Here is a 25,222-nt window from a genome sequence, read left to right as displayed (position 1 = left end):
CACGTTATTTTAAAGTCCTGAAGGCATGATAGATGGAAAAATCATCAAGTGAATTAAGGTTAAAATGCTGTCTTCATTAAGTAGCTGGGTAGAGACCTGTTTTCCTCTTCTGTCATGTCTCAGTTTTTCTTCTGGAGACCACTCGGTGTGGATTGAAGGTTTGAGGTCTGCAGGACGAAGGTAGGAACAGATGAGGAGGCTGTGCCATGTTTGAAATGGCAAATGCCACAGAATTCTAAGCTTGTTGGAAGGGGCGAGGGAAGGCCTCAGTGGAACGGTGACCCTCACACACCCTTTGGTGACCGTATCTGCTACCTCATTCAACCAAGTGGGTCTCAGCTGCTCAGTTCCTTGCCAGTTGTCTCTAGCTTTTCAGTAACTTAGATTTAGGATTCTGACAGCAAGCAATGCATGCCTCATCGATAATGGGCTTTAGTAAAGGGCTACGGTGTATGGTTAGCGTAGTGGTTAAGAGCTTGACATCCAGAGTGGTTGCCTTCATTTGGGGTGCAGATACAGCTATTTGGGGATCTAGATATAGCTATTGTCTGGTATTGTGACTTTCTTTGGGAAAATTACCTAACCTTTCTGTACTTACATCTTCATCCATAAAATGGGGCTATAAATAATGTGTATGAGAAATGAGAAAGTTGACTCCACTAATTGCAAGGTATATGACAGTGGGCAGCTAATTTCTCTGAGTTTGCATTTCCCTTGTCTGTTTCGGGATAACGATAGTATCTAGTGCATATGGTTGTGGGAGGATTGAATAAGATTTTTGTAAGGATTAGACCGAGGTAACATTTATAAAGTTATAATATATGTCTAGCATATAGTGTAAGTACTCAGTATTAATTGTTCTCATTGCTATTATTTTGATGTGGTTCTTGTTTGGTTCACCTGTGTGCTGACAGGATATATTAAAATAAAGTATAACTGGCTTCATGTTAGAGAAAAGCAAACTTTTATACAATTATGAGCATAGAAGACTGTGTTTGGAGTCTTTTCCTCTCTTTCATGTCTAATTTATCTTAGTCCTTTGAAAGCCAGGATTTCCCAAACTAGACCTAGCAAAATATTTAAATACTCAATGCTGTATCATAGTACAGCAGCTTAAAGGTTGCTCCGTGTTATACTTATAAGAACATAACTAATAAAACTATAATTTAGAAAAAGGGCTAGCCTAAAATTACTGATTTATAAAGGTAAATAAAATTTTACTAACATCCTTTTACAAATTAGCCACAAAAAGTTGAGTGAAAACATTTGCAATCCCTCCGTCCCTCACTCCCTCCCTCCCTCTCTCATTGGCTTTGACCTGTGTAATTAGCTGGATTTAGAGGAGCCCAGGCATGGAGGTCAGGAAACTTGGATTCTGGCCCCCGTGCGTCGATGACCCCTGCAGGACCTCAAGAGCTTCAGTTACTCATCTCTGAAGGGATAACAGTACTTATTCTACCTTCCAAGAATGGTGTGAAGCTAGGACACAGTGCTGATGTGAAAATACTTGGAAAGAGCTGGCTGTGACCCGTGTCCATAGGGTAACAGTACTGGGACTGTCGCTACTAAGAGTGCGTGAGGCTTCCCAGAGCACTCGCAGCTGCTTAGGGGCGTCTGCTCTGTAGCTGGGGTGCCTAGGAGAGCAGTCAGCTCCACTAATGGCTGGTTATATGACCGCGGGCAGGAAACTCCTGGTACTTTGCATTTTCCCTGTCTGTGTGGGGATAATAATACTTACCTGCCTCACAGGACTGTGGGGAAGGTTGAGTAAGGTAAGGATTGTCAGGTGCTAGCACACTGCTCGGTCCTTAATGCGCAGTGTTAGCTACAGTGACTGTTGTTCAGCTCTGATTGTGTGCCATCATGTATCTGAGTTGAGAATCATGGATGTTAGAACTGAAAGAATGCTGAGAAAATTACCGGGTCCAGCACCCTCCCCCAGCAAGGCAAATGGCATTACCTGTGAGTCATAGAAGGGGGAGCTTGAAGTCCAAGAAATCGAAATGAGTGGTTCGTGGTCACCGAGTTGTGGCAGGACATCTGCAAGCTCTCTGGTTGCCCATCTCTGGGGGGGGGCGGGGGGGGGGGCGGTGTGCTTTGCCTTCTAAATATGAGAATGCACTGGACCTCCGTGTTAAGGTGTCTGTCTTACCACCTTCTTTAGATGCTGTCTTACGTTTGCACCTTATGAAATTTAGCCTATGACTTCCACATCACTTTGGAACCTTGGTTAGACAGTATTTTCAGCTGTTCTTGGTATTTTTGTTGGTCACGTTCTGTCACCTGTGCTTTGAGTTTCCCAGAAGAGCCTGTACTCTCTGTACCAAGAGGCCTCTGCACATTGTCTTCTCTCCCTCGGCCTCCCTCTCCCACTTACCTGTCCGGCTCTTAGCACTGATGCCATGGTCTCCAGGACCATGTCCCTGACACCTCTGTCTACCCAGAGGCCTCTCCATAGTCTCCATGGCAGCATGAATCCGTGCGTTATAATTTCCCTTGTCCTGTGTGTCTCCTACAATGTGCTGGAGAAGCGTCAGGGAAACAGGATCTGTGTCCGGCTGACGTACCATCTGAAGTACGTAGGATAGCTCCTCTGTAAGAGCCCAGTATTCCTCCCTCCCTCCCTTCCTTCCTGAGGACTTGCTGATTCCATCTCAAAACATTTTGGGACATCTCCTCTTGCTTTTGCTGGTAACATTTTATCTTGCTGCCATGAAACCTTTGATAACTTGCCCCTAAAGCTGATTCTCCCAATGTGTGTCCATAGTAAATATTACCAATATGCCATCGAAATGGAGGGCAGTGACAGTGCAGTGAGAAACTCTTCTGCGAGAGGTCTCAGAATCTAGATTCTGGTTCTCACAGAGCTGCCCCCTTGGTGGCCTTGGACAGGTGACACTCTGAGCCTGTTCCCTTATCCTTAAAGTGAGGATATTAATAGAACTCATTCTCAAAGATGTCGCCAAGATGAAAAAACTAGGATAATTCCTGTTTGGCACGGTGCCTGACACACACTACCGTGTTTCCCCGAATATAAGACCTAGCCGGACAATCAGCTGTAATGCGTCTTTTGGAGCAAAACTTAATATTATATTATATTATACCCGGTATTATATTATTTTACTATAAGACCAGGTCTTTAATATAATATAATAACATAATATAATACCAGCTATAATATAACATAGCATAAGACCAGGTCTTCCATTAATTTTTGCTCCAAAAGACACATGAGAGTTGATTGTCCGGCTAGGTCTTATTTTTGGGGAAACATGGTAAGTGAAAATTAGCCACAATTAATTGTAGGTTACATTCGGTAAATTAATTAACATTTTAAATGAGGTAACCAAAAGGCTAGAAATTCTGTTGCTCTTGAAACATACTATATTCAGAACTTGTTTCCTGTGAAACACCTGCACGGCACCTTGCTGTTCGTACTCCTGATTCACTGCCTTGGATTCTTGTTGACCATCTGAGAGACCAATCTGTCATTTTGAACATGGCACGAGTGGAACAGCTTATGACTTGATCTCATCTTCCTAGACGAGCATCAAATGGGCGTGAGCTAGGACATGATGTGATGAAAGACATTCATTTCTCCCCTCTTCCTTCTGTTTTCTTTACCACAAAACTCTATGTGTGTCAAGGCCGTGGTAACATTTCGATTGAATTTGAAATAGAAGTGGAGGGCATTTGCATTTCTTATTTGTTGTAAACTGAATAATTCTGTATTCGGGCACAATTTATTTGAAAAAGGTTTTTTCTTTCCCAATGATTCTACTTTGATAGTGAAAGAATATTATCTAAGAATATTTCATAACAGGTTTATATTAAGCATATAATGTCATTTCACTTTGAACTTTTAGTAATACCATAGGATATGATACCCACATTCTGTCAAAAGAGTTCTGGCAGTTAGAAGACTTTCTTCTTGAGTTGGAAAGCCGTGCTGCTTAGGGTGCTTGTGAGCAGCGTATACAGATGTCCCTGAAAAGACCATTGGTGGATGCAGTTCTTTCTATTTTTGTCATTCTTTATTAGCATTCTGGTTGGTGAGTGACTGACTTTTGTTTTCAACTCTTGTCAAACACACTACTGCTCTAATGACTTTGCTTAAGTAGATCACCTCCTTTTGCTATAAACCATCAGAGCATTGACGTCTAATTTTTTAAAATACTCAAATGAGAACCTCATAAATTAAAGAATACCTATAATTCTCAGTTCACACATCCAACCAAGCCTTTGGCAAAAGGAAGTTTCCTTTAAGTTGATTTGTTTTTCTTTTAACATTTTATTACCCAGTGGCCAATTCTTCAGAGCAGTGACTTGTTTAATATACGTCAGGCTTGTGGCTAAACTAAATAATATAGATTATTACTATTTTGAAACTACAACAGCTTACAAAACATCTAAAAGAAGAGTTTTCTATATGCCCACAGACTGAAGAGTTGTTTCACTTTTAATGGATGAGTTGCCTTCATTGATATCTTTAATGCATGGTACTCAAAAATATTTGGTAAATGAAAAACATCTTTGGAGATATTTAGTCCTGCCCCAGAAGGCAGAGCCGTGGTACAGGACCTCTAAGTATTTCCATGTAAATTCAGAATCAGCTTATCAGTTCACACACACACACACACACACACACACACACACACACGCACCCTACCGGGATAATGATTGATATTGCATTGAATTTATAAATTTAGGGAGAACAGACACAACTAACATTGTATATCCCTCTACTTAGTTAGGTCTTCTTTAGTTTCTTTGAGCAATGTTTTGTAGTTTTCCCTTAGAGCTCTTGCACACCTTCCCCGCCCCCATTTATTCCTATGTTTTGTGTGTATGTTCTGCTGTAATTGTAAATGACTATTTTAAATTTCATTTTTTAATTGTTTGTTGCAATATATAGAAAGAAGGTTGGTTTTTGAAATTGTGCCCTGTGACCATGCTTAAATGCATTGTTTCTAATTTCTGTGCAGCCATGATTTTTTTGAGTACCTTTCTGCTCTCTTCTCACTGTCTTCTTCTGGGACTTCACTTAACATGTACATTGGGCCATTTGATGTTGATTCTCAGGTCCGTAGGTCACTGTTCACTTTTCTTCAGTCTTTTTTTCCTCTCTGTTCTGCGGACTGTGTGAACTCCACTGGGTATGGAACAGCTCGCTTATCAATCCTCCTGCTGGTTTGTAAGGTACCTCTTACCCTTCACTGTGCCTGGCATCCTTCAGTCCACAGCTCTTCTGTTTTGCTCTTTGCAGAGAAAGGCCTCCGGCCCTCTGCTTTGAAGGAGGGGACAGACAGGGTGAAAGGAAGGATAGCTTCTAATTTCAAAAACAGACATCAAAACAACAACGTAAGAACCCACTTTGGAGGAAATAGAAAATATACAGAGAGAAGGAACCTCCTAAAACCTATCATTTATATGTTTGAGAGAGAAGAAAAATGCTGCATTCATCAAATAGGAGTAAAAGGGGAACACTCAGCGAGTAACACTGAACCCTTAGAAATTCAAATGATGAGAGCAAAACGAAAAGCTCAGTAGAAGGACTGGGAGATAAAGGTAAGAAAATGACCCAAAAAGAAGAGCAAAAAGACAAAAGTATGGAAAATAGGAGGGAAGATGAGAAAGTGAGAGGATCAGCCTAGGCGTTCCAAAAAGAGAGAACGTAGGTAACAAAAGGAAAGAAATCATCAGTGACTGGAGGAAGGGAGCTAATACAAGGATTAAGTTATCTGCTTCTTTTCCTACTTGTTTATTTTGTTTAGAATTTTTAAAAAAATTACTGCGAAACAAAGCATACGTAAGAATAAACAAGACACATGTATCTACAATTTAATGAACAATTATAAACCTAGCACTTGTGTAACCACCAACCAGGTCAAGAAATAGAACACCGCCAGCGCCCTGGAGAACTCCGGTCTGACCTTCCAGGGTCACGGCCCCATTTTCTCTCCTCCCCCAAGGTAACGGCTGCCCCGACACCTATGTGAATTATTTTCTTCACTATCCATATATACATCCTTAAAGAATATAGCTTATTTGCATTTTTTTAACTTTAATGAGTACACCATTACATATGTCTTACACTCTACATCGTACAGCTCATTTATGTTATTAAACATAACTGTAGTTCCTTGCTGCATAGAATTATACCCGTTTATGTATCCATTCCAGTACTGTGATCATTTGAGTAGTTTCTATTTTTGGTTTACTACAAAAAATGCTGCTGTCCGTGTTCTTACACATTTTACTGTGTACACGCATTAATTTCTTGGAGTATATATTGAATGGTGGAGTTGCTGGATCATAGGATAATCTGCTGTTCAGCTTTTCTGGATAATGCCAAACTCTCTTCCAAAGAGATGTACCATTTAAACGCAGACCCTTATTGTCAAATGTTTACTTTTGCCAGTCTGGTGAGTGTATAATGGTATTTCATGGTGGTTTTAATTTGTATTTCCCTAACTACGAATGAGGGTGAATAACTTCTCATGTTTATTGGCCATTTGGAGTTCCTATTTTGTAAACTTTCTGTACAGGTTTTTTGTCCATTTTTCTAGTGGGTTTTCTGTCCTTTGATTTGAAACCCAAATTTGTGAATATTCTCAGAGCACACGTGGGTGGGTGGTTTTTCTGAGATTTTAGCCTAAGTCCTTATCATTTTGTCAGCTCGCTGGTGTTTGTAAGGAGATTTTTCAAAAATATTTTTTTTTGCAACACTTTGTTTTTCACAAGCAAATTGGCCCCCATCACCTGGCCTGCCACTTTTGTAAAAGAAAAACGTGTACATTTTGTTAAACAAACATTGAACTGATTTTGACCGCTACCTTTATCCCCAGTTTCTGAGCCTTTTGGAAGTTCTATCGTATTCTGTAGGTTGCTTCTTAGCTTTCCCCACTGGGGACTTAACAGATCCCAGAATGCCCAATTAGTATAAAGTGATGCTGGTTTTCTCTCTTTTCTTCCCCCTCCCCCCCAGCGTTATTGTGCTATAATTGACAAAATATCACTTCTCTTGCCTTTATTCTTTTATGTCTTTCAAAACAAATGCCATTACTCTCATTTTACTGGGTTCCAGAGGGAGCTGAAATAAAAGCATGTATTAATGATACCATCTTTAACTACAACTGTATTTGGCTGGTCATTTTATTTTCAAGCTCACATACACTTCAAACAGTAATATGGCTAAAAGTGTCACGTGAGCAGTAATGGTAAGGGCTCAACCTCACGGGCTGTACCATCATATTTGAACTGTTTTAAAATGTGACTTAAAATTAGGGCTCTATAGGTATGTTCTCAATGGACTGTGTTGAGATACTTAATATCTGAAATATTCTTACAAATCGAGACAACGGGCGCAGCCCAACAGAGAAATGCGCGGTGCTCATCAGTTATTGACCAGACGTGTTTTCTGTCAGGAGCAAATACAAGGGGATGCGTGTGCCTGCTTTCCTGGAACAAAGGAGGGTAGGCAGTTAGAACGCCTGTGAAAAGCGCTAAAATTGTCCCCTGGCTTTCCTTGCGCTTCTAGGAATTTAACTTAAATATGTAATCAAAGATGTTTGCAAAGGTTTGTACAGTGATAGTTATAATAGTGAGAAAACAAAAACAAGGAATGACCAATAGTGAGGGAATAGCTAAGTTACAGCCGGATACTTTGCAATCATCAAAGAATGATGCACTAGAAGATTATCTATTGACATAGGACATGTTTCTTAAAATGTTAAGTAATGAAGAGCAAATGAACAGTGCCTCATATAAAAAGGCTGGATACAAAGCAGTAACATACAGTGTTATCCCTATAATATACGTTGTGTTTTTTTTTTAAAGATTAAGGCTATGTATAAGAAGTGTTTGCTGGTTTTCTCTAATAAAAGTATGGGGGCTTTATTTTCTAGTTTAAACTTGATGTTTTTCAAATTTTCTAACTAAATATTTATTTTTGTAATTTAAAAAATGCCTTCCAATTTAGATTTATTTGGGAAATTACTTTTTATTGCATCTAGTAGTATATTTGTAAATGAATATAAAGCAATAACCTTGGAGTAGATTATGGATTTAGATGTAAAGAAATGAACTGTGAAAAAAACAGTTTGGGCTTTATGGACACAGTAACGAGTTTTCCCTAGTGTGGGGATCCTGGTTATATTGACTTTTTATTCATTTTTCTTTACCCACATGAGTGAAAAGTGGGGCAAGCCCATACCTCGAACCTGCCTTAGCATGTTAACACTGCGCTGTCCATGGTGTTTATTTGTGGATGCCAGCAGGGAGGGAAGGGCACTGCTTCCTGTTTCACATGAGACCCTCAGGCCCACAGATACAGTCACCCAGCCATTTCAGCTCCCACCAGGGTGGCAAGAAAGTGTGAGCCCTTTAAGTTCTCTGTTGTATAAGTTTCCCTTAGTCACCATTTTTCATTCTTTTCAGGTTTAGGGTTTATGATGCATTTCAGAAATCACAAAAATTTTTCCTTTATATTATTTTACTCTTTTTTGGGCACTATGAGAAAAATTAAAATTTCCAATAGTGTTTTTAGATACTATTTACACCCTTCTGCCCCCCTTTTTAGGAGACAGATTTCCTCCTCAGGCTAACTAGGCAAACTTGTGCTAACCACCTCCATTATAATTTTGAAAGATTCTCTCTTCCTCTTGCTCTCAGTCCTCTTAATTTTTATGGCTCAGGTGTGAAGATCCAGTCTGTGGTTCTTATTAGGTAAGTGATTGATAACTGAAAACCCACCAGAGTGTCCAAACTGTCTTAAAATAAGCCTGGAACAGCTAACCTAACAGGGAACAGCCTACACTGTGATATGATGGAGTGTTTTACTGTCCTAGAAACCTGTCAGCTTTCAGTATTAACGTGGGAGAATCATTTATCAACAGTGAAACATTTAGTCCAGATATTTATGCTATAAATTAATGACATCCTTAAACTATCAATTTTGTGATTCATGTTTTGGCAGATGGTAGATGTTTTGTATTCTGTTTTTAAAAACGGATGAAAATTTTGTCAAAGTTATTGTTTTACTGGTTCCTTTTCTCCCCTGTCCCTGTCCCCACCCTAAACCCTGCAATTCTTTCTTGCTATATTTGTTTAACCATGTTGAATTGCGAAGTTTTTTGAGGTGATCCTGTTGAAAGTTAAACGTCTAAAAAGTACCTTGATATTTTAAATTGAGGACTTTATTTTCAGAAGTTTCGCTTCTCTTAGACTTTGGAGCTCTGGTCTGATGAGATTGTCAGATCCACACTGGTGTTCATCAGGGTGTTTCCTGCATCACAGAACTTACTGCTCATATAGGAACCCATTGTAAAATGCTTTCTCATGGCTGACTATTCACATGCTTACTCTTTTAAGGAAGGGATTTGGTTTAGTCACAATAATAAATTTGATGATATATTTGTGAAAATGCAAACTGTGACAGAGTTTTTAAGATACATTTGAGAGAATACAGTATTGGTTTTATTTTTAAATCTGCAAATTATTTTAGAAGTAGAATTAATATTGCTCGTAAGTGCTTATCAATTTCAGAGCTTCCAGACTGCAAGTTTCCCCTGCAACCATAGTTACCAGTTATTCTCAAAAAAAGTGCTTCCTGGGGCCTTGAAATTCTTACGTTCTGAAGAATACCCCCCAAAACAAAAATCACATCATCACTTGCTTTCAGAGTTTCGTTTCCATCCCCATGTGGTTTCTAAAATGTTAAGGATACCCTATTAGAAGAAACCGGTTACTTTTCTAATGAATATTCTAAAATTAACTGCATTAATATATATATGGATTTGAAAAACAAACCAAAGCTTGCTTTTTTTATGGCTAAATTTAGCAAAAATGAAAACTACGTGATAGCTCATGTTGCTTATCACTGTTATGAAATTTTATTGAGAAAATGGTACGTGTCTGTAGTAGTTGAGGTGGAAATAAGCGGTGCTTTTGTGGGGATTTTTTGTCATCATTATTCAGGCACTTCACAGCAGTTATATTACAAATTACAGTAAATGTTCAAAAATTAAATAATTTACTTCAAACTAATGTAAAATGAAGTCACATACAAACCATCAGTTTAACACAAATGTAAATTAAACAACAAATCCGAAATAGACCGCAGGTGATGAAGTCTGCTTAGTCTACAACGTGGACAGACATGACTAAAACCAGAGGACTCCCAGTCTCTGTAACTGAGTGCACAGCATACAGACAATGCAGGTGGAAGGCCAACTTCAGGCTTCCAGTGTGAGTACAAAGAATTGTAGCAGTGGCATTCAGATAGGGGCCCCAACACTGCAGCTCCTTATGGAACAGCACCAGAACTGAGCCAGCGGAAGATAGCATATCATCACCCCACTCCCTACAAATAAAATCCAGCAAGATTGCAAATACATGGGTATGTGAGAAAAAGCAAGTCATGAAAGGACATTAAAAACAGTTAATCTCAGGTGAGATTCAAGCTCAAAACCATAACTCCACAGCCATCATTTCTCTGTCTCTCTCTGTCTCTCTCTCTCTGTCTCTCTCTCTCTGTCTCTCTCTCTCTCTCTCTCTCTCTCTCTCTCTCTCTCTCTCTCTCACTGAACTATATTAGAAGAAGGCAATTAGTGTACCATTGTCTCAAACCTGTTCTTGACTTCTTTGAAGGTGTCACATCCATAATTCTGTATGTGCCAAACCATAATTATCCTTGTGTGCTCGTAAGAAGTGAGGAAGCATCAGGTAAAACAAAATCAAGTCTTCCTTCGAGAGGCAGCCACGTCGTGAGAAAAGCTCTTCCACGCTGTTCTTGCTACTGCCTCTTGGTCTTCGTCCTGCGTTTGCCACACTGTTGGTACGCCTCGCTAAGACTCGCGCCCCGCTGCAGGCCTGAGCACACAGAACTGAACACGTAGCCTAAGAAAGAAAGGGGTGCTGACAAGATCCATCTGTGAGGAGCTACAGTACCTAACATAAGGACCAGACTGAGGCTTCCATCATTTCATCTGTGACACATGTCCGATTAAACATGAAGCATAGATAAAGTGACCATGTTCTCTCTTCATGTACATAAACATACAGGGTCAAAGAAGCTACTCATGACCCAAGTGTATTCTCCCCTACCTCTACTCCTACCCCCACCGCCACCCCACCTTGGAAATATGGGTAGCTTCTTGGAATTTACTGATTCAAGAACCCTCATTTTACAGTCAAGGAAATTAAGCCTTTTAAGTGGAAAACCATTGGTGTCTCAGAGACCTGAAAAAGACATCTCCTTCACTCACCCTTTACTGAACATGTTCCTGACCTACTACAGTATGATTTTCCTGCTCTAACCTCCTCCTCAAGATGAGTGTGTATAAATGATGCATTGTTTGGGACAAATGGCGTGATACGCACCTCAAGTTAAAACCAGTAGAAACCTCTCTCAGCAAATGCAAGGCAAAAAGAATAAGCAGTCTTTCTTTGCTAAATAAGATAAAATGCATTCTACTAAAACCATTCAGTGGAAATACTGGAAAACCCTTCCCCCAGAGTATTTTTCTATTTGATTTGGAAACTATTCCATAGCTTATTATCAAACAAATCAGTAATCTTTTAGCTAATTCAGGGATAAATGGGCAGTCAGAAAGTATAATCAGCTGGTGTGTGCAGCTGAGTATTTACATTTTTCCTAATGAACAAAGATAAGAAAAGTGCAGGTGACTTTAATGTGTAAAAACCACCATTTAGGGCTTGTGCTAGAGGGAAAAATAAAAGTAAATTACTGACTCAAGCTAATCACTAAAACTGTATGGTTCCTGGCCTCAGCCCTGTTTTGAATCTCTTTTTGAACTTGTCTTGAGTCAAGGAATATTTAGGACTGCCTCGGTCAGGCAGTTGCTCCATTTTTTTTTTAATTGGGGAATATTGGGGAACAGTGTGTTTCTCCAGGGCCCATCAGCTCCAAGTCGTTGTGCTTCAGTCTAGTTGTGGAGGGCGCAGCTCAGCTCCAAGTCCAGTCACCATTTTCAATCTTGGTTGCAGGGGGCACAGCCCACCATCCCATGTGGGAATTGAACCGGCAACCTTGCTGTTGAGAGCTCGCGCTCTAACCAACTGGGCCATTCCCCCCTCCTCCCCGTTGCTCCATTTTTAAAGACAGTTTGGAAGGTTTTAACATCTTTCTTGTCCTTGTTGAATTTTTTTCTCCAGTTTATGTTGCTTAAAGCTTGATAGCAAGGGCTTCTGAACCTTAGCACTACTATCATTTGAAGCTGGATAAATCTTTGTTATGGGGGGCTGTCCTGTGCATTGTGGGGTATTTAGCAGCACCCTAGACTCTTTTCACTAGATGCCAGCATTTCCCCAGTTGTGACAATCAAAAATGTCTCTAGTCAGTACCAGTTGTCCCCTGGGGAGCCAAACTGCTCTCCATTGAAAAACCACTGCTTTATGGTATTGGGACAGAAACTGGTCAGCCAATGAGAATATACCTACTTCCACTTGTAGTTGGTAAAAATCCGGTTGTAGCAGCTTGATTTCCAGAATCCCCGCTCCCCCATGTTAATTAATACTTGTTCTCTGAGGCAATATCCTTTTTTGTTTTTCTTTCCAAACGGACTTCTTGCATTTCATTGAAAATCAATTGATTGAATTAACTTAAATTGAAGGCTAAACCAACCACGCCAATTGGGTTTGTACTAGTTTATCATGTCTGTGCCTTTCTCTCTGGGGAAAGCCTCTGGCTTAGTAAGTAATGCGGTACGGTTTTGCCAGGTCCAACACAGCCTTCATTTAGAAATAGGGCAGTTGAGATGTAGAGAGATTAAACGGTCACCAAGCTACTACACTTCAGTTAGGTAGTGAGTTCTAGCCTGTCTGACAGAGTCCTTACTATTCACAACAGCAATTCTCAAAATGTGGTCCATGGACCCCAGGGAGCCCCCATTCAGAGCTCTTTCATGGTAATAATCGTCTTCATTTATGTGTTGCTATTGACACTGATAGACCAGACACTGATGAGTAACTGCTGGCGTCTTAGGGTACAGCAGTGATGGTGTTCACTGCCCTTCACTCACGGTTGAACAAGAAAGTTCCTTTTAAGAGTATCCTTGGGAAAAAGCAAAGTATTATTAATTGTTAAATCTCCACCCTTGACTGTATGGGACGATGCATAAGCACTTGTGCCGCGTACAGCATCTGATCTCAAAGGACAGCCCGGGTAAGATAAGTTGTGAGCTGAACAGGCCACTTTTTTCATGACAGACCGTGGATAAACTATGATTTTCAGCCTTGTGTTTTTGGCGTGTTTTCTCAAAAATGACAAGTGAGCTTATCACTTCAAGGAAGACAACTGACAGCGTTTGTTGCCAGTCGATAAAAATTAGAGCTTTCCAACAAAAATGAGGATTTTAGACATAACTGCCACTGTGAGCTTAATAAATGTGACTCCTTTCTCTTGTATAATGAACTCGGTCAACACGGGGACAGGCTGCATAACGTAGGGAACCAACGTTTTCCACATAACTGCAGCGTGCTATGCAAGGCAGTACAGCAGCATGCTCTACAGAGTGGAATTGTCGAAAAGAATGTCTGCAGTTACCTGAACTGAAGCTTCTGGGACCCTTAACCTTCCCCTGGCTCACAGGGAAGGCTATTTATAGCGCTTCTCTTTTCCTGGAATATTCCAGAAGGGAAGGAGGAACTGGGGAGGGAGGAAAAAGAAGTTAACGTGGGGGTGTGGGGAGGGGTGAGGAGAAATGTATTGCTTGATGATAAAGTGTGTGCCAGCACTTTATATAAATCTGATGTTATGCCACCCACACAGAACGTCCTAAAATGGTACTAGCAGGAAACAGACGTCCGCCAGCCACTGCTGCACAGCGGTGAGAGCCCACGAGCAAGGACTGCAGCCAGAGTCCTATGTGTATAGAGCTGACTCTCTTCCTAGCAGTTCTCACACAGGTGGCTCTGCTTCTCTTACCTAGATCCAAGTCTCAGGGTTCATGACTGTTTCAGGAGTGCATTTCATGCATGACATGGCTTCCTTATAAGATAGGACCTCTGTATTCTCACAGTGCCTGGCCTTCAGGTGGCAGGACATGTGTGCTGAATGAAAGCATGTTAGTTGCCTGCATGTTTTAGGTGCGTCTCAAGGGGTGTGATTCACTTTTATAGTCCATCTGTGATTGTCTATCCGTGATCCTCCTTTCATCGGTTGCTTTTCTTGCAAGAGAGTGAAACAGAAAAAACCAATTTTTCTCTCATAAGAGAAAAAACATGTTTATCTCAGTAGCCTCGGGAATAATTTGGTGTCCAGCACTCCCCATTCTGAGTGGGAAGCAGCAGTCAAGTATCCACCTAGAACAAGCCATTCTGTTCCCATGACTCTTCACTTAAAAGAAAGCTGGAGGTAATCAGTTCATACCAGAACCTCAGCGTCTTCCGAATGTTTGGCACAGCTGGAAACACACTCACACTGAGGGAAGACCAGGTCATTTGAGCTTGTTCATGCAAAGGGGGTGTAATATGCACTCCTACTATGGTATGCTTTTTATTCTTTTCTGCCATGTATTCTTATTAAAAGATGGTGATTCCATATGGTTTTCATTTGAGTTCTGACCATTGTGTTGTACCCAGCCCTGTTAGCAATATTGTAGCGTCCCATTTGCAGTTGAATACCATTTTGCATTCATCCATTTCTCCCAATGGTGTTCATTAGAGGCCATGATAGTCCTCATATTTGCGTGACAAAAACTGATTTTTCCCACTGATGTCTGTGGTACAACCAGCAGCTTTCCATGTACTCGGTTCTTATCTGATGTAGCCCAGAATGACTGCATGAAGGGACGACAAAAGCCTGGCTTAAGTTCCAGATTCTTTGGCCAATTCTATCGATCCGTTTGTTCATTTAGTTTTAACTTGCCCTTTTTTCATCTGTAGCTCACAGTTGAGTGGCCTGAATATGTTTTGCACATGCTCTAATTTATAAGTGAGAATTTGGGCATGCTGCCCTAGGTTTTAGACTTAATACTACTTCCCACTGCCATAATACTTATATAATGCTTTTTATTTTTAATATAAAACCTCATTTTCGTAAAAGAGAAAAGAATGAGCATTTATCAAGTCCCAGCTAGATGTAGGAACTGTGTGCTTGACTTTCTGTGTTGTCTTTTTTCACAACACACACACAGGTGATGTCTTTCCCAGTTTACTTAGGCATGAGGAAACAGGCTCAGAGTAGTAGATACCTACCCCAGGTCACACAAGCTAGTAAGTGGGAGAGCTGAGATCTGAAACATGTCAGTTTGACCACAGATAGGCTCCCTCATCATTCTCCTAGTGCATGACCTCATCTAGAGCGATGTCATCCTTTCCACAGGGTTGTTGATAGATGAGATTCTGTTCATGAAAGTGTAAAATTATGAAGTGCTACAAAGTGCTATTGAAAAATTATAAATACATACATGTATGTATATATGATTATGTGTATATATAATTAAAATTGGTTGACAGTTAACATTTCAACTCTTAAATATTGTGCTCATTTTCCATTAACTAAATACACAAACAACTGGTTGGTCCCTAAAAATAGATGTCAGATGACAGGTTGGCTGAGCAGGAGCAGGAGCATCTTCAGAACGGAAGCCAAGGAAGTTTCTGCTTCCCTGACACACTGCTCCCTTCACTCATTCCGAGACCTGCCTACTTCTCTGCAAAACTCGGGTGCAGAGCAGCCCCTCCATTAGTCACAAGTTCCCATTCATCACGGGTGGCTCGAGCCAGGCCTCCAGCAGAGGCATTTCAGGTTGTTCTCTTTCACTGCAGGCTTTCAGCATGTACTCAGGCCGCTGTCAGATCTCGCAGGGAATCAATGCCCTGGGATCCGGAAGCATCCGTAAATTCTTGACAGTGTTCGGAGAACAATGTGAAACCCTGGGGCCCTTTCCCAGAACTGGGGTGGTGGGAACACCGTCCTGTTGACTAAGCCTCTTAGACACACACGGTTGGTAAACTGCAGGAAGCTTCATCTGAGGACCATTCAGGGAGGGCTTTTGGGTTTACTGGCCTAATTACTCAATGTGACATAAAATAAATTGTCATTCTGCGATTACCTTTTAACTTTTATTCCTAAAACAGAACAGCAACGAAGATGTCACTTAATAAATACAACTTGTAACCATGTTGATAGTCAAAACAATTTCTCAAGTTAGTGTGCACTATGAATTAGTGGGAGCATATTTGCAGTTGCGATTTAGTACAGTAAGTCCTCACTTAGCGCTGTCCATAGGTTCTGAGACTTGAAGCTAAATTATGAATAATGAAACAGTGTTGAACAAAACAACATTATTCAAGGTGCTGTACTGTGATTATAAAGGAGGACAGACACAACTCATACAATCTAAGTTTATTCCTAAATGCCATCTCTTTTAGAGAATAGGCAAGTTAAGAAAATTTTAGAGAGACATCATGGTGTGTGTATGAACTTTCTTATATAGGTAACAAAAAACACACTAATATGTACAGTTCCAAAATCAACAAGTTGCTACCATCCCTATTTTTGAAGAACACATAACGAGAGAAGGAAAAGCCAGTCTGTAGAAACTCTTTAGTCTGTAGAAACTCTTTTTAGACACTCTTTTTAGTTAGACAAAGTTAGAAGATTAGAAACTTTTGAGTTACACAGCACAGTTTTGGTTCTTAAGTTCCTTAGGAAGACGCGACATTGGAAAGCATCGTATCATCTATTATGAAGTGAAGTGCTTCACAGTAAACTTTTCCTCCGGCATTAAAAGGATCACTTTTGTTGGCTTATAGCTTTATAAGCAAATATGGCAAAATGTTAAGAATTGGTGAGTATAGTTAAAGGGTATATATCCATTGTACAATTTTTTCCACTTTTCTTGTTTGAAATATTTCAAAACAAATCAGGAAGAGAACATTTATCTTTAAACACTAGTAAACTCTAGACCTGCGCGCATTGTGGTGAGAAGTCTGCAGAATGAAAACCGAGGCCTAGTGGGAAAAGCACATTCTCATTTCCCATCTTTCTCTCCAGGGCATATCTTCATTGAATGGGGAGAGCAGAATGGTCCTTACTATCGAAAGTCTAGTGCTTTTTCCAGTTACCGCAAGCCAGACAAGAAGGTTAGAGGAAGGAATGCTTCTGCGTCAGTCTTTTTTAAGTCATAAGAAACTGTGGCTTCAGCCAAGATGATGCTGGGAATGAAAGATGTAGGACCAAACTACCGTGTTTCCCCGAAAATAAGACTTAGCTAAACAATCAACTCTAATGTGTCTTTTGGAGCAAAAATTAATTGAAGACCCGGTCTTATTTTACTATAAGACTGGGTCTTATGTAATACAATATATAATATGATATATAATACATAATATAATACCAGGTCTTATATTAATTTTTGCTCCAAAAGATGCATTAGAGCTGATGGTCCGGCTAGGTCTTTTTTTCAGGAAACATGGTAATAATGTAAAATGTTTTGACTCTAGTAGAGGACATGAAAAGAATTGTAATAAGACTTGATTGAATTTAGAAAGATGCCTATGTAAGATCTTAAAAATAGAAAAAAAAAGTGGTGTCCTAAGCAATTAAACAGGTTAAGAGGCATCTTTTGGGGGTGATAGGTATATACTATCTCTTGATGATGGTGGTAGTTACACAACTATCTACTTGATAAAACTCATCAATTGCACACGTAAATGGTGAATGCTACTATATGTTAATGACACCTTAATAAAGGTGATTATAAATATAAACAAATTGTAAGCAACTAAAAATTATAATTCATAAGTGAAGCACAATCTCACCATTCTTTTTAGGGGATACTTTAAAGAAATGACCACTCTTAATTTTGTGTAAAAGAATCAATCATTATTTGAATATACTAGATACATGGGATGTTGAATGCTTGCTAGTACTTGAAGCCCTAGCTCGTGAACGTGCTCACCAACGAGTGAGAAGGTTAAGAGAACTGTGTTGATGCTCCCTGGACAGTCATGGAGTCACGTAGTAACACCGCTCTCTTCCTTCTGTAGCACTGGAATGAGACCAGATGTAAGCTCTCCTCCGTCCACCTCCTCAGCAGCGTCGGGACCACCTCCCAAACTCTGCCTTGTATGCTCTGATGAAGCCTCGGGATGTCATTACGGGGTCCTGACCTGTGGAAGCTGTAAAGTCTTCTTCAAAAGAGCGGTGGAAGGTAGTGTGTGTTTTGAAGAGTTTTATTTTTCCTCTATTTGGTTCTTATTTCTCCAAGTAGATTTTGAAGTTTCTATTATAGGCAAAGCCTCTTAAGGATAGAGGTCAGTGAAGGGGGCAGAAGAGAGGGCGGTTCCTACCATGTCTCCCGAAAAATAGGACCATCAGCTCTACTGCATCTTTTGGAGCAAAAATTCATGTAAGACCCAAACTTATTTTATTATAAGACCGGGTCTTATATAAGTCCAGGTCTTATATTAATTTTTGCTCCAAAAGACGCATTAGAGCTGATGGTCCGGCTAGGTCTTACTTTCGGGGAAAACAGGTCGGTCCTCCAGTGGGAAAGAGATTTTTAAAAGCAACATAAGCAGAATTAGAATAAAATAGAGAAGTATAAACTGAAGGGAGAGGCTTGGTCAGAGAACAGAAGGTAAGTGTAAGAAAGGGCTGTCATGTGAAATGAGGGTGTTAGGTTTGGCCAGTAACATAATGCTCATTGTATTAGAATCATGGGCTTTATTTAATTCCCATAAAGTAGTTGGTTTTAAAACCACCAGCCATTCCACTCTGGCAAAAATGAATGACAGTGAGAACTGGGTGTTTCCATTTTGGGTTTTTTTTTTTCCCTGTTGAGCCAGAGCACTGTGCTAAGTGGTGTAAATACAATGTGAGACCTGATCCCTGCCCTCTGGCAGGTCACAGTCTACTTGAAGGGACAGATGAGTTAACAATTACAAAGGACAGAGATTATAAAACCGAGGAGCAAGTGATGACCTGCCTGAGGGGGTCAGGAGAGAAGGGTTTTAGAGAAGGTGATTTCCCTGTGTGGATGTTGTGTGACTATAAACCGGACCCTTGTCATGGATTCAGCCTGCTGACCAGGACAATCGCATCAACTCTTTAAAGAAGGAGGAATTCTTTCCACAGCTAATTATTATTGGAAGTCACTAAAATGTTCTCTTATTTCCAGTGAATCCATTTGGAAAAAATTAGGTAATTTAGTTACAGTAAAGCAGTTTGAGGGCAGTGTGGCCTGAGTAAATTACCTAAAGATTACTCGGAATATATTAATTTTTAAAGAAATATAATCATTTATTCATTCATAGTATGAGAAGGAATATTAGTATTATTTGGCTAGAGTTGTATTTACATATCCTTGAGAGTCACTTTCTTCTGTTTGGACTACTTTTTTACTACATTAGAAACCATGAAATGACTCGTGCTGACCCACAGAGCAGGCTCGGCCCAGCTGGTCACCCCCCTCCACTGAGCACAGCACACGCAGAGCCCCCACCAAGGAGATGTTTTTACTACAGTCCCAGAAGGAAGCCGCTTCCTGTTCTCAGTTTACTTTATTCAGCACTTTAACTGATTAGTTATTTCCATGCTATAAATGTAGTGATGACAGTGACACAGTATTGCTATACATAACAAGTAATATTGACAAATTGATTTCTGAGAGTGAAATTCGGAATAAGACTGTGGAGCCTTAAAAGAAATGTGGATATTTTTAAAAATATTTTTCATTATCTGCCATTTTCACTATAGTTATTCTTTAAAACAGGGCTACAAATTCGAATATCTGCAGGGACCAAGTATCTCTTTATGGCCAAATATAATAGAACCAGGGGAGGGCAGGTATAGATGCTGGAGAGCCAAGCACGCCCTACCTAAAAGCATCTAAATGCAACTTTTAAAATAAAACATAAGCTAAACTACTTCCCAAATAAAACACCAGTGTAGGCTATATGCCCTCTGGTTTAATCTCTGATTTAGAATTAAATTCTTATACTTCTTTTTAGGTCAAATTTCATTGAACACTGGCTATACTATTTCAAAATGTTTATCATTGAAGTATTTCAGTTAAGTATGATAGCTAGATTACATGATTAACAAGGAAGGGTTTAAACGTGGGCTGTATTAAGTAAATCCTTTCCTTGGATTTGGTAATTAAACAATTACAAAGATGTAGCTTATCTGATTTGCATTACACTTAGCACTCCATTTATAACACCTGCTAGAAACTATAGGTTATCCCCAAAATTGGCATAGCACAATAAATACCCAAGCATTTAACTACCGTGTTTCCCTGAAAATAGGATCTAACAGGAAAAGAAGCCCTAGCATGATTTTTCAGGATGACATCCCCTGAACATAAGCCCGAATGCATCTTTTGGAGCAAAAAATAATATAAGACCCTGTCTTATTTTTGGGGAAACATGGTATTCTGAGCAAATTTGCAGCTTTACTTATTTATTGCCCATACAACCCAGATCAAGGATGGATATTTTGAAGTTTTTTTGTTATTCTGGGAGTTGCTTTTCTGCATTCAGAAAAGCACTTCGGGTAGCTCCATTTCTTGCGATGTATACTAGTTCAGTGATCTTCTTTTGTCCCCGAGTCCCTTTTTCTTACGTTCCCTTTGCACAGAAGTACATCTAATCTTTGTTGGCGGGTCATAATAAAGACAGACATCAGCTAACCTTAATTTACCAAGCACCAAGCACTATGTTTTATGTACGTCATACCATTTAATTAGCAGCTCTGTGATGCCATTATGATCCATATGTGATAGATTAGGCAACTGAGGCTCAGAGAGTTTAGGTGGCAGAACTAGTTTGAAACATAGCTGTCTCCAAACAGGCTCTTCAGTGTCACACTGACTCCCCGACAGGTATATAATTATATCTTGTCACCTGGCAGTTTATAACCTAGTTAGATACTGAGGAGTGACTGCATTTACTGAGTGCTTACAGTGTGCAGGTGCTGTAGTAGGAACCTTTTACACAACTGCTCTAACCCTTGCAGAAGCCTAGTCAGATAGCTGCTAATTTTCGAGACTTACAGATAGATGGGGAAGCAGAGGCTCAGAGAAGTCAGTAAACATTAATGAGATCACACAGCTAGGAAATAGAGCTGTGATTCAGATCAAGGGCTTCCTGGCACCTTACCAGTGCACTTTCCACTATACCACGCTGTTTTTGAGAGCAGGTAAAGAGAGAAGCTCAAGCTGACCATCAAAGCTCACATGTAAAACTTGGACACTTCAAACAGGTAGAACAAGCTGCAGAAAAGCCTAGAACATGCCCCTTGCTGTGCTGCCCATTTATTGGACCACTTCCATGACCTGGATCATATCTATACGTCACTGTCCTATTTATTACCTAACACTTTGCTTGGATCACTCTTTTTTAAAACTTAATTTTTTTTAAAAACCCCAACGTGACTATCCCTACTGTATTAATATTTTATTGCTGTATAGCACATTGCCCCCAAAATGGGTGGACTGAAACAAGAAGCATGTATTATGTCATGCAGTTTCTGAGGGTCAGGAATTGGGGAGCAGCTTATTAGCTGGGTGGTCCTGGGACTCTCATGAGGCTACACTGACTGTTGTGGGGCGGGGGGCGGGCTGCACTCGTCTGCAGGGCCCACTTGCAGCCACTGGCACTGCTTCTGGCAGGAAGCCACAGGTCCGCACTGCGTGGGCTTCCTCCAGGGCTGCTGTCAGTAGGCATCCCCTAAAATGATCCATGAGAGAGAGGGACCAACATGGAAGCTTTGTAACTTAATCTCAGATGTGACATCCTGTCACTTCTGCCATATTTTACTGGCCACACAGACCAGACCACTGGTGACCATCTTGGAGGCTGGCTACCACACCGACCATAAATAGAAAGCAGAAGCATTCGCCAAAAATAGATTTTAGCCACAGAAATAAATACAATGCAAACAAAACAATGTTAAGAAATTCCAGCTGGCCTGAAGGGTTTTCTGACATCTACTCTCTATTAGCTGGAAGGGAATTGACCAAGTGGTACAAGATGTAGGAACTCCAAACTAAGATGTCTCATCGTCTTGTCAAAAGGATTGACAGGGACTGACTATCAGTGGCACATGCCCATGTCTTAGATGTGCCTGAGACATACCTGGGATAAAGAAATCATTATTAGCATAAAATGTATGTTGATATTTTGGTTGGATATAAATAAAGCATTGGAATTTTTTTCTGTTTTTAGCAATGAATTGAGTAATTTTTTCAGTTGTTTCTTCCAGTAACTGCAGGACAATGCTTTGGTGATTTTTTTTTAATTAGTTTCATGTGTACAAAACAACAGAATGACTAGACATTTATACCGCTCACAAAGTGAAACCCCCCCAGTCTGCTACCCTCTGACACTGTACACAGCTGTTACAATACCACTGACTTTATTCCCTATGCTGGACCTCACATCCTTGGCGATATTCTTACGGAGTAGAACTTCTTTATATTGTAACTGTTTCAACTATGCATTCATCCATTGACCCTACTTTCGCTTTAATAGAGGATAGAATTATTTGGTTGATGCCTGCATTTCATGTTCAAGTAAAGCAGCTAGGAAACTTACACCAACACAGAAAGGAACTGAAACAGCTGGCAGAGACATTTGGCATTGGAGAGCAGCTCTGGAACAAAGCTCAATTGTCGGCCATTAGTCAGCTCTGTGGCCTGTTCCTGATACAGTTAACCACCTCCCCAGACTAATGCGTAAAGAACACTGATTTATCATATTAGGGAGAAGTAAATAATAGTTTGTTTTCATCCAAAGCAAGTCTTAGGTTGTCCTATGCATAAAGGATCTTTTCCCAAAAATCAGAACTAGGTATTTTCAACCTAGTAAATGGAATTTTTCTCTTTGCTTTGCAAGTGATTTATTTCTGAGAAGAGAAATAGCTTGCAGTCTTGTGAAGACCATCCCCTCTAGAGTAAGGTACACGGGCTCTCAGTTACGAGTGCATTTATTCAGCTATGCTGGTCTTGTGGAGGAGGCTCCTTTCAGTTTTTGCCAGGCCAGCAGATCTTCAGAGAGTGTTCTTCAGCATTCAATAACCAGATGAAAACTACAAGAACGTGCATTTGGGGAGAGGGTAGGGAGACTTGTAGTCTTCTCCTAGAAAATTTTTGCCAGGTGAAAACCGCACTTCCCTCTAACACATTATTTAATAACTGTCAGAAAATTTTAGACAGTCGTGGTCATTTAATAAATATTTGGGATCAGTGGTGAATTCAAACATACTTACATTCTAAAAGCATGTGAAATAATTAGCAAGCCTCTGAAAGATCTATTAATATATACAGTAGTTTAGTTTGCTGAGTCTGTGATTCACCTAACGATGCAGTGGCAACCGTAAGTGTTTGCCTTTCATTTCATTTCATTTAAAATTGGGAGGGGGAGCACATTTTATTGGTACTTGGTGGCATAATGTAGAATTAGTCATTTTCACTTTGGGACTCGCACAGTATTTTTAAGCCAGTTTCCTCTTTCTTTAGCTCTCAGCATTAGGTCAGAAGTCATAATAAAACAGTGATTGCAGACATCTTTAACTGTTAAAAGAAGAAACTTTTTAAAGCACACTTTATCAAGAAGGAGGTTACTCTTGGGGGGAAATGAGTGGAAAGGAGCAAGAAGAGGTTTGTAGGGCACTGCTCTGCTTCTTGATCTGAGAGCTGATTACATGGAGGTGGTCGTGCAAATTTATTAGGTCGTACAGTTAGCATTTGTGCATTTTTCTGTAGATAATGCTGCCGTCAAGTTTTTTTTAATGAACTATGTTTAATTTGATGAACAGAATAAGAAAGAGACCTTCTTTTTTTGAGTTGACCTTTCAACCTTGTAATCGCCATGTAAGAAGTACACCATACCTTGGCTGTGTTCTATCTAAAACAAAAACAGACAGAGTCACTCCAAAGACCTGTGAAATGTTAACAGTGTCTTTATTTCCCACATAGGACAGCACAATTACCTTTGTGCTGGAAGAAATGATTGTATCATTGATAAAATTCGAAGAAAAAACTGTCCAGCGTGCCGCTATCGAAAATGTCTTCAAGCTGGAATGAACCTGGAAGGTAATGTAAATACCTGAAAGGAATTATCTCTGCATCATCTAAAAAGTTATTTTACTGTGCAGATGTAATAGTTTAGTTATTATACATGTGCTTGACTAGCATAATTTTATTTTATTGCTTAATGAATGTAGGATTTTTTTAATGAATATTTCATATTTTGCTTAAGTTTATTCACCAGCTCTTACTACTGAATTCAGTATAGCCAGACTACATACGAAAAGAGAAATTATGTAATAATGAAACTTACAGAATTTGAAGCAGCATTACTTTTATAGATCTGCAGGGGAGGAACTCCTCAAGGCAGCATTGGATGGCTTCTGTTACCTTTTTCAAGTAAAGAAGAAACCTGAAACTAGTTCTAAGTTTGATTTTTGTATCCCTTTTGATGAAACAAATCATACAATTAACATTGACCTCGTCATTTAAAAGCTTTCCTCTGCGAAGAGTTTGGAATTCTGCTTTAACTGAAATTGCAAGTTCCATGAAGAAGGTGGTGATCGTGATCTAATGACCCATGTGCTTAGTATTTGTTGTGATGGAAGCCTTTCATTCAGCAAGTGCTCAGTGAGGCAGGCATTAGACATAAAGTTGTGCCTGTCTTCAAAGAGTTGACTGTCTAGTTAGGTTGCAGAGTCAGTCACAAAGCGAACAGAGCCACAGAGCAAGAGGAGGGTCACCTAATTCTGTCCTGAAAGAATCAACATTGAATTTTAAATCTAGAAAAGCTGAATAGGAATTAGGTGAAAATAAGGGCAGGGAAATGAGCAGATTTGTATTTCGGAAAGACTAGTCTTGGTTAGAGAGACCAATTAAACAACTGGAGAACTCTAGATAAGACACAGTGATTGACATGAGAGGAAGAATGGGAACCATGTGGTTCTTTTGATAGAAGTACCGTGTGTCCCCGAAAATAAGACCTAGCCGGGCCACCAGCTCTAATGCGTCTTTTGGAGCAAAAATTAATATAAGACCCTGTATTGTATTGTATTATATTATATTATATAAGACCAGGTGTTGCATTATAGTAAAATAAGACCCGGTCTTATATTAATTTTTGTTCCAAAAGACGCATTAGAGCTGGTGGTCCGGCTAGGTCTTATTTTCGGGGACACATGTTACTAACTGTTGGTGCTTTCTAGCACACATTGGATGTG

At 39.9% G+C, this 25,222-nt stretch overlaps 1 protein-coding gene and 1 long non-coding RNA gene across 10 annotated transcripts in view; one reads left to right on the top strand and one right to left on the bottom strand.

Annotated features, from left to right (window-relative positions):
- NR3C1 (nuclear receptor subfamily 3 group C member 1) overlaps window positions 1-25,222 on the top strand; it is a 98,506-nt gene that overhangs the window by 54,812 nt on the left and 18,472 nt on the right. For 5 of the 9 annotated variants that reach the window (XM_019739080.3, XM_074313716.2, XM_019739079.3 and 2 more), the window contains exons 3-4: window positions 18,019-18,185; window positions 23,952-24,068. In XM_019739080.3, the coding sequence (XP_019594639.3) occupies window positions 18,019-18,185; window positions 23,952-24,068 (284 nt within the window). The remainder of the gene's footprint in view (window positions 1-18,018; window positions 18,186-23,951; window positions 24,069-25,222) is intronic. The other 4 variants (XM_074313719.2, XM_074313718.2, XM_019739084.3 and 1 more) reach the window with 1 other exon arrangement.
- The window catches only part of LOC141567286 (uncharacterized), a 57,753-nt gene continuing 43,102 nt past the window's right edge, over window positions 10,572-25,222 (bottom strand). The window contains exon 3 of the long non-coding RNA XR_012489808.2: window positions 10,572-10,899. This is a non-coding gene — a long non-coding RNA (uncharacterized LOC141567286). The remainder of the gene's footprint in view (window positions 10,900-25,222) is intronic.

Source organism: Rhinolophus sinicus, chromosome 5 (assembly GCF_057876585.1).
Source record: "Rhinolophus sinicus isolate RSI-liver-muscle chromosome 5, RSI-T2T, whole genome shotgun sequence".
Taxonomy (NCBI): Eukaryota; Metazoa; Chordata; class Mammalia; order Chiroptera; family Rhinolophidae; genus Rhinolophus; species Rhinolophus sinicus.
The sequence above is the reverse complement of the archived record's forward strand: the minus strand, read 5'-3'. Positions and strand labels throughout refer to the sequence as shown.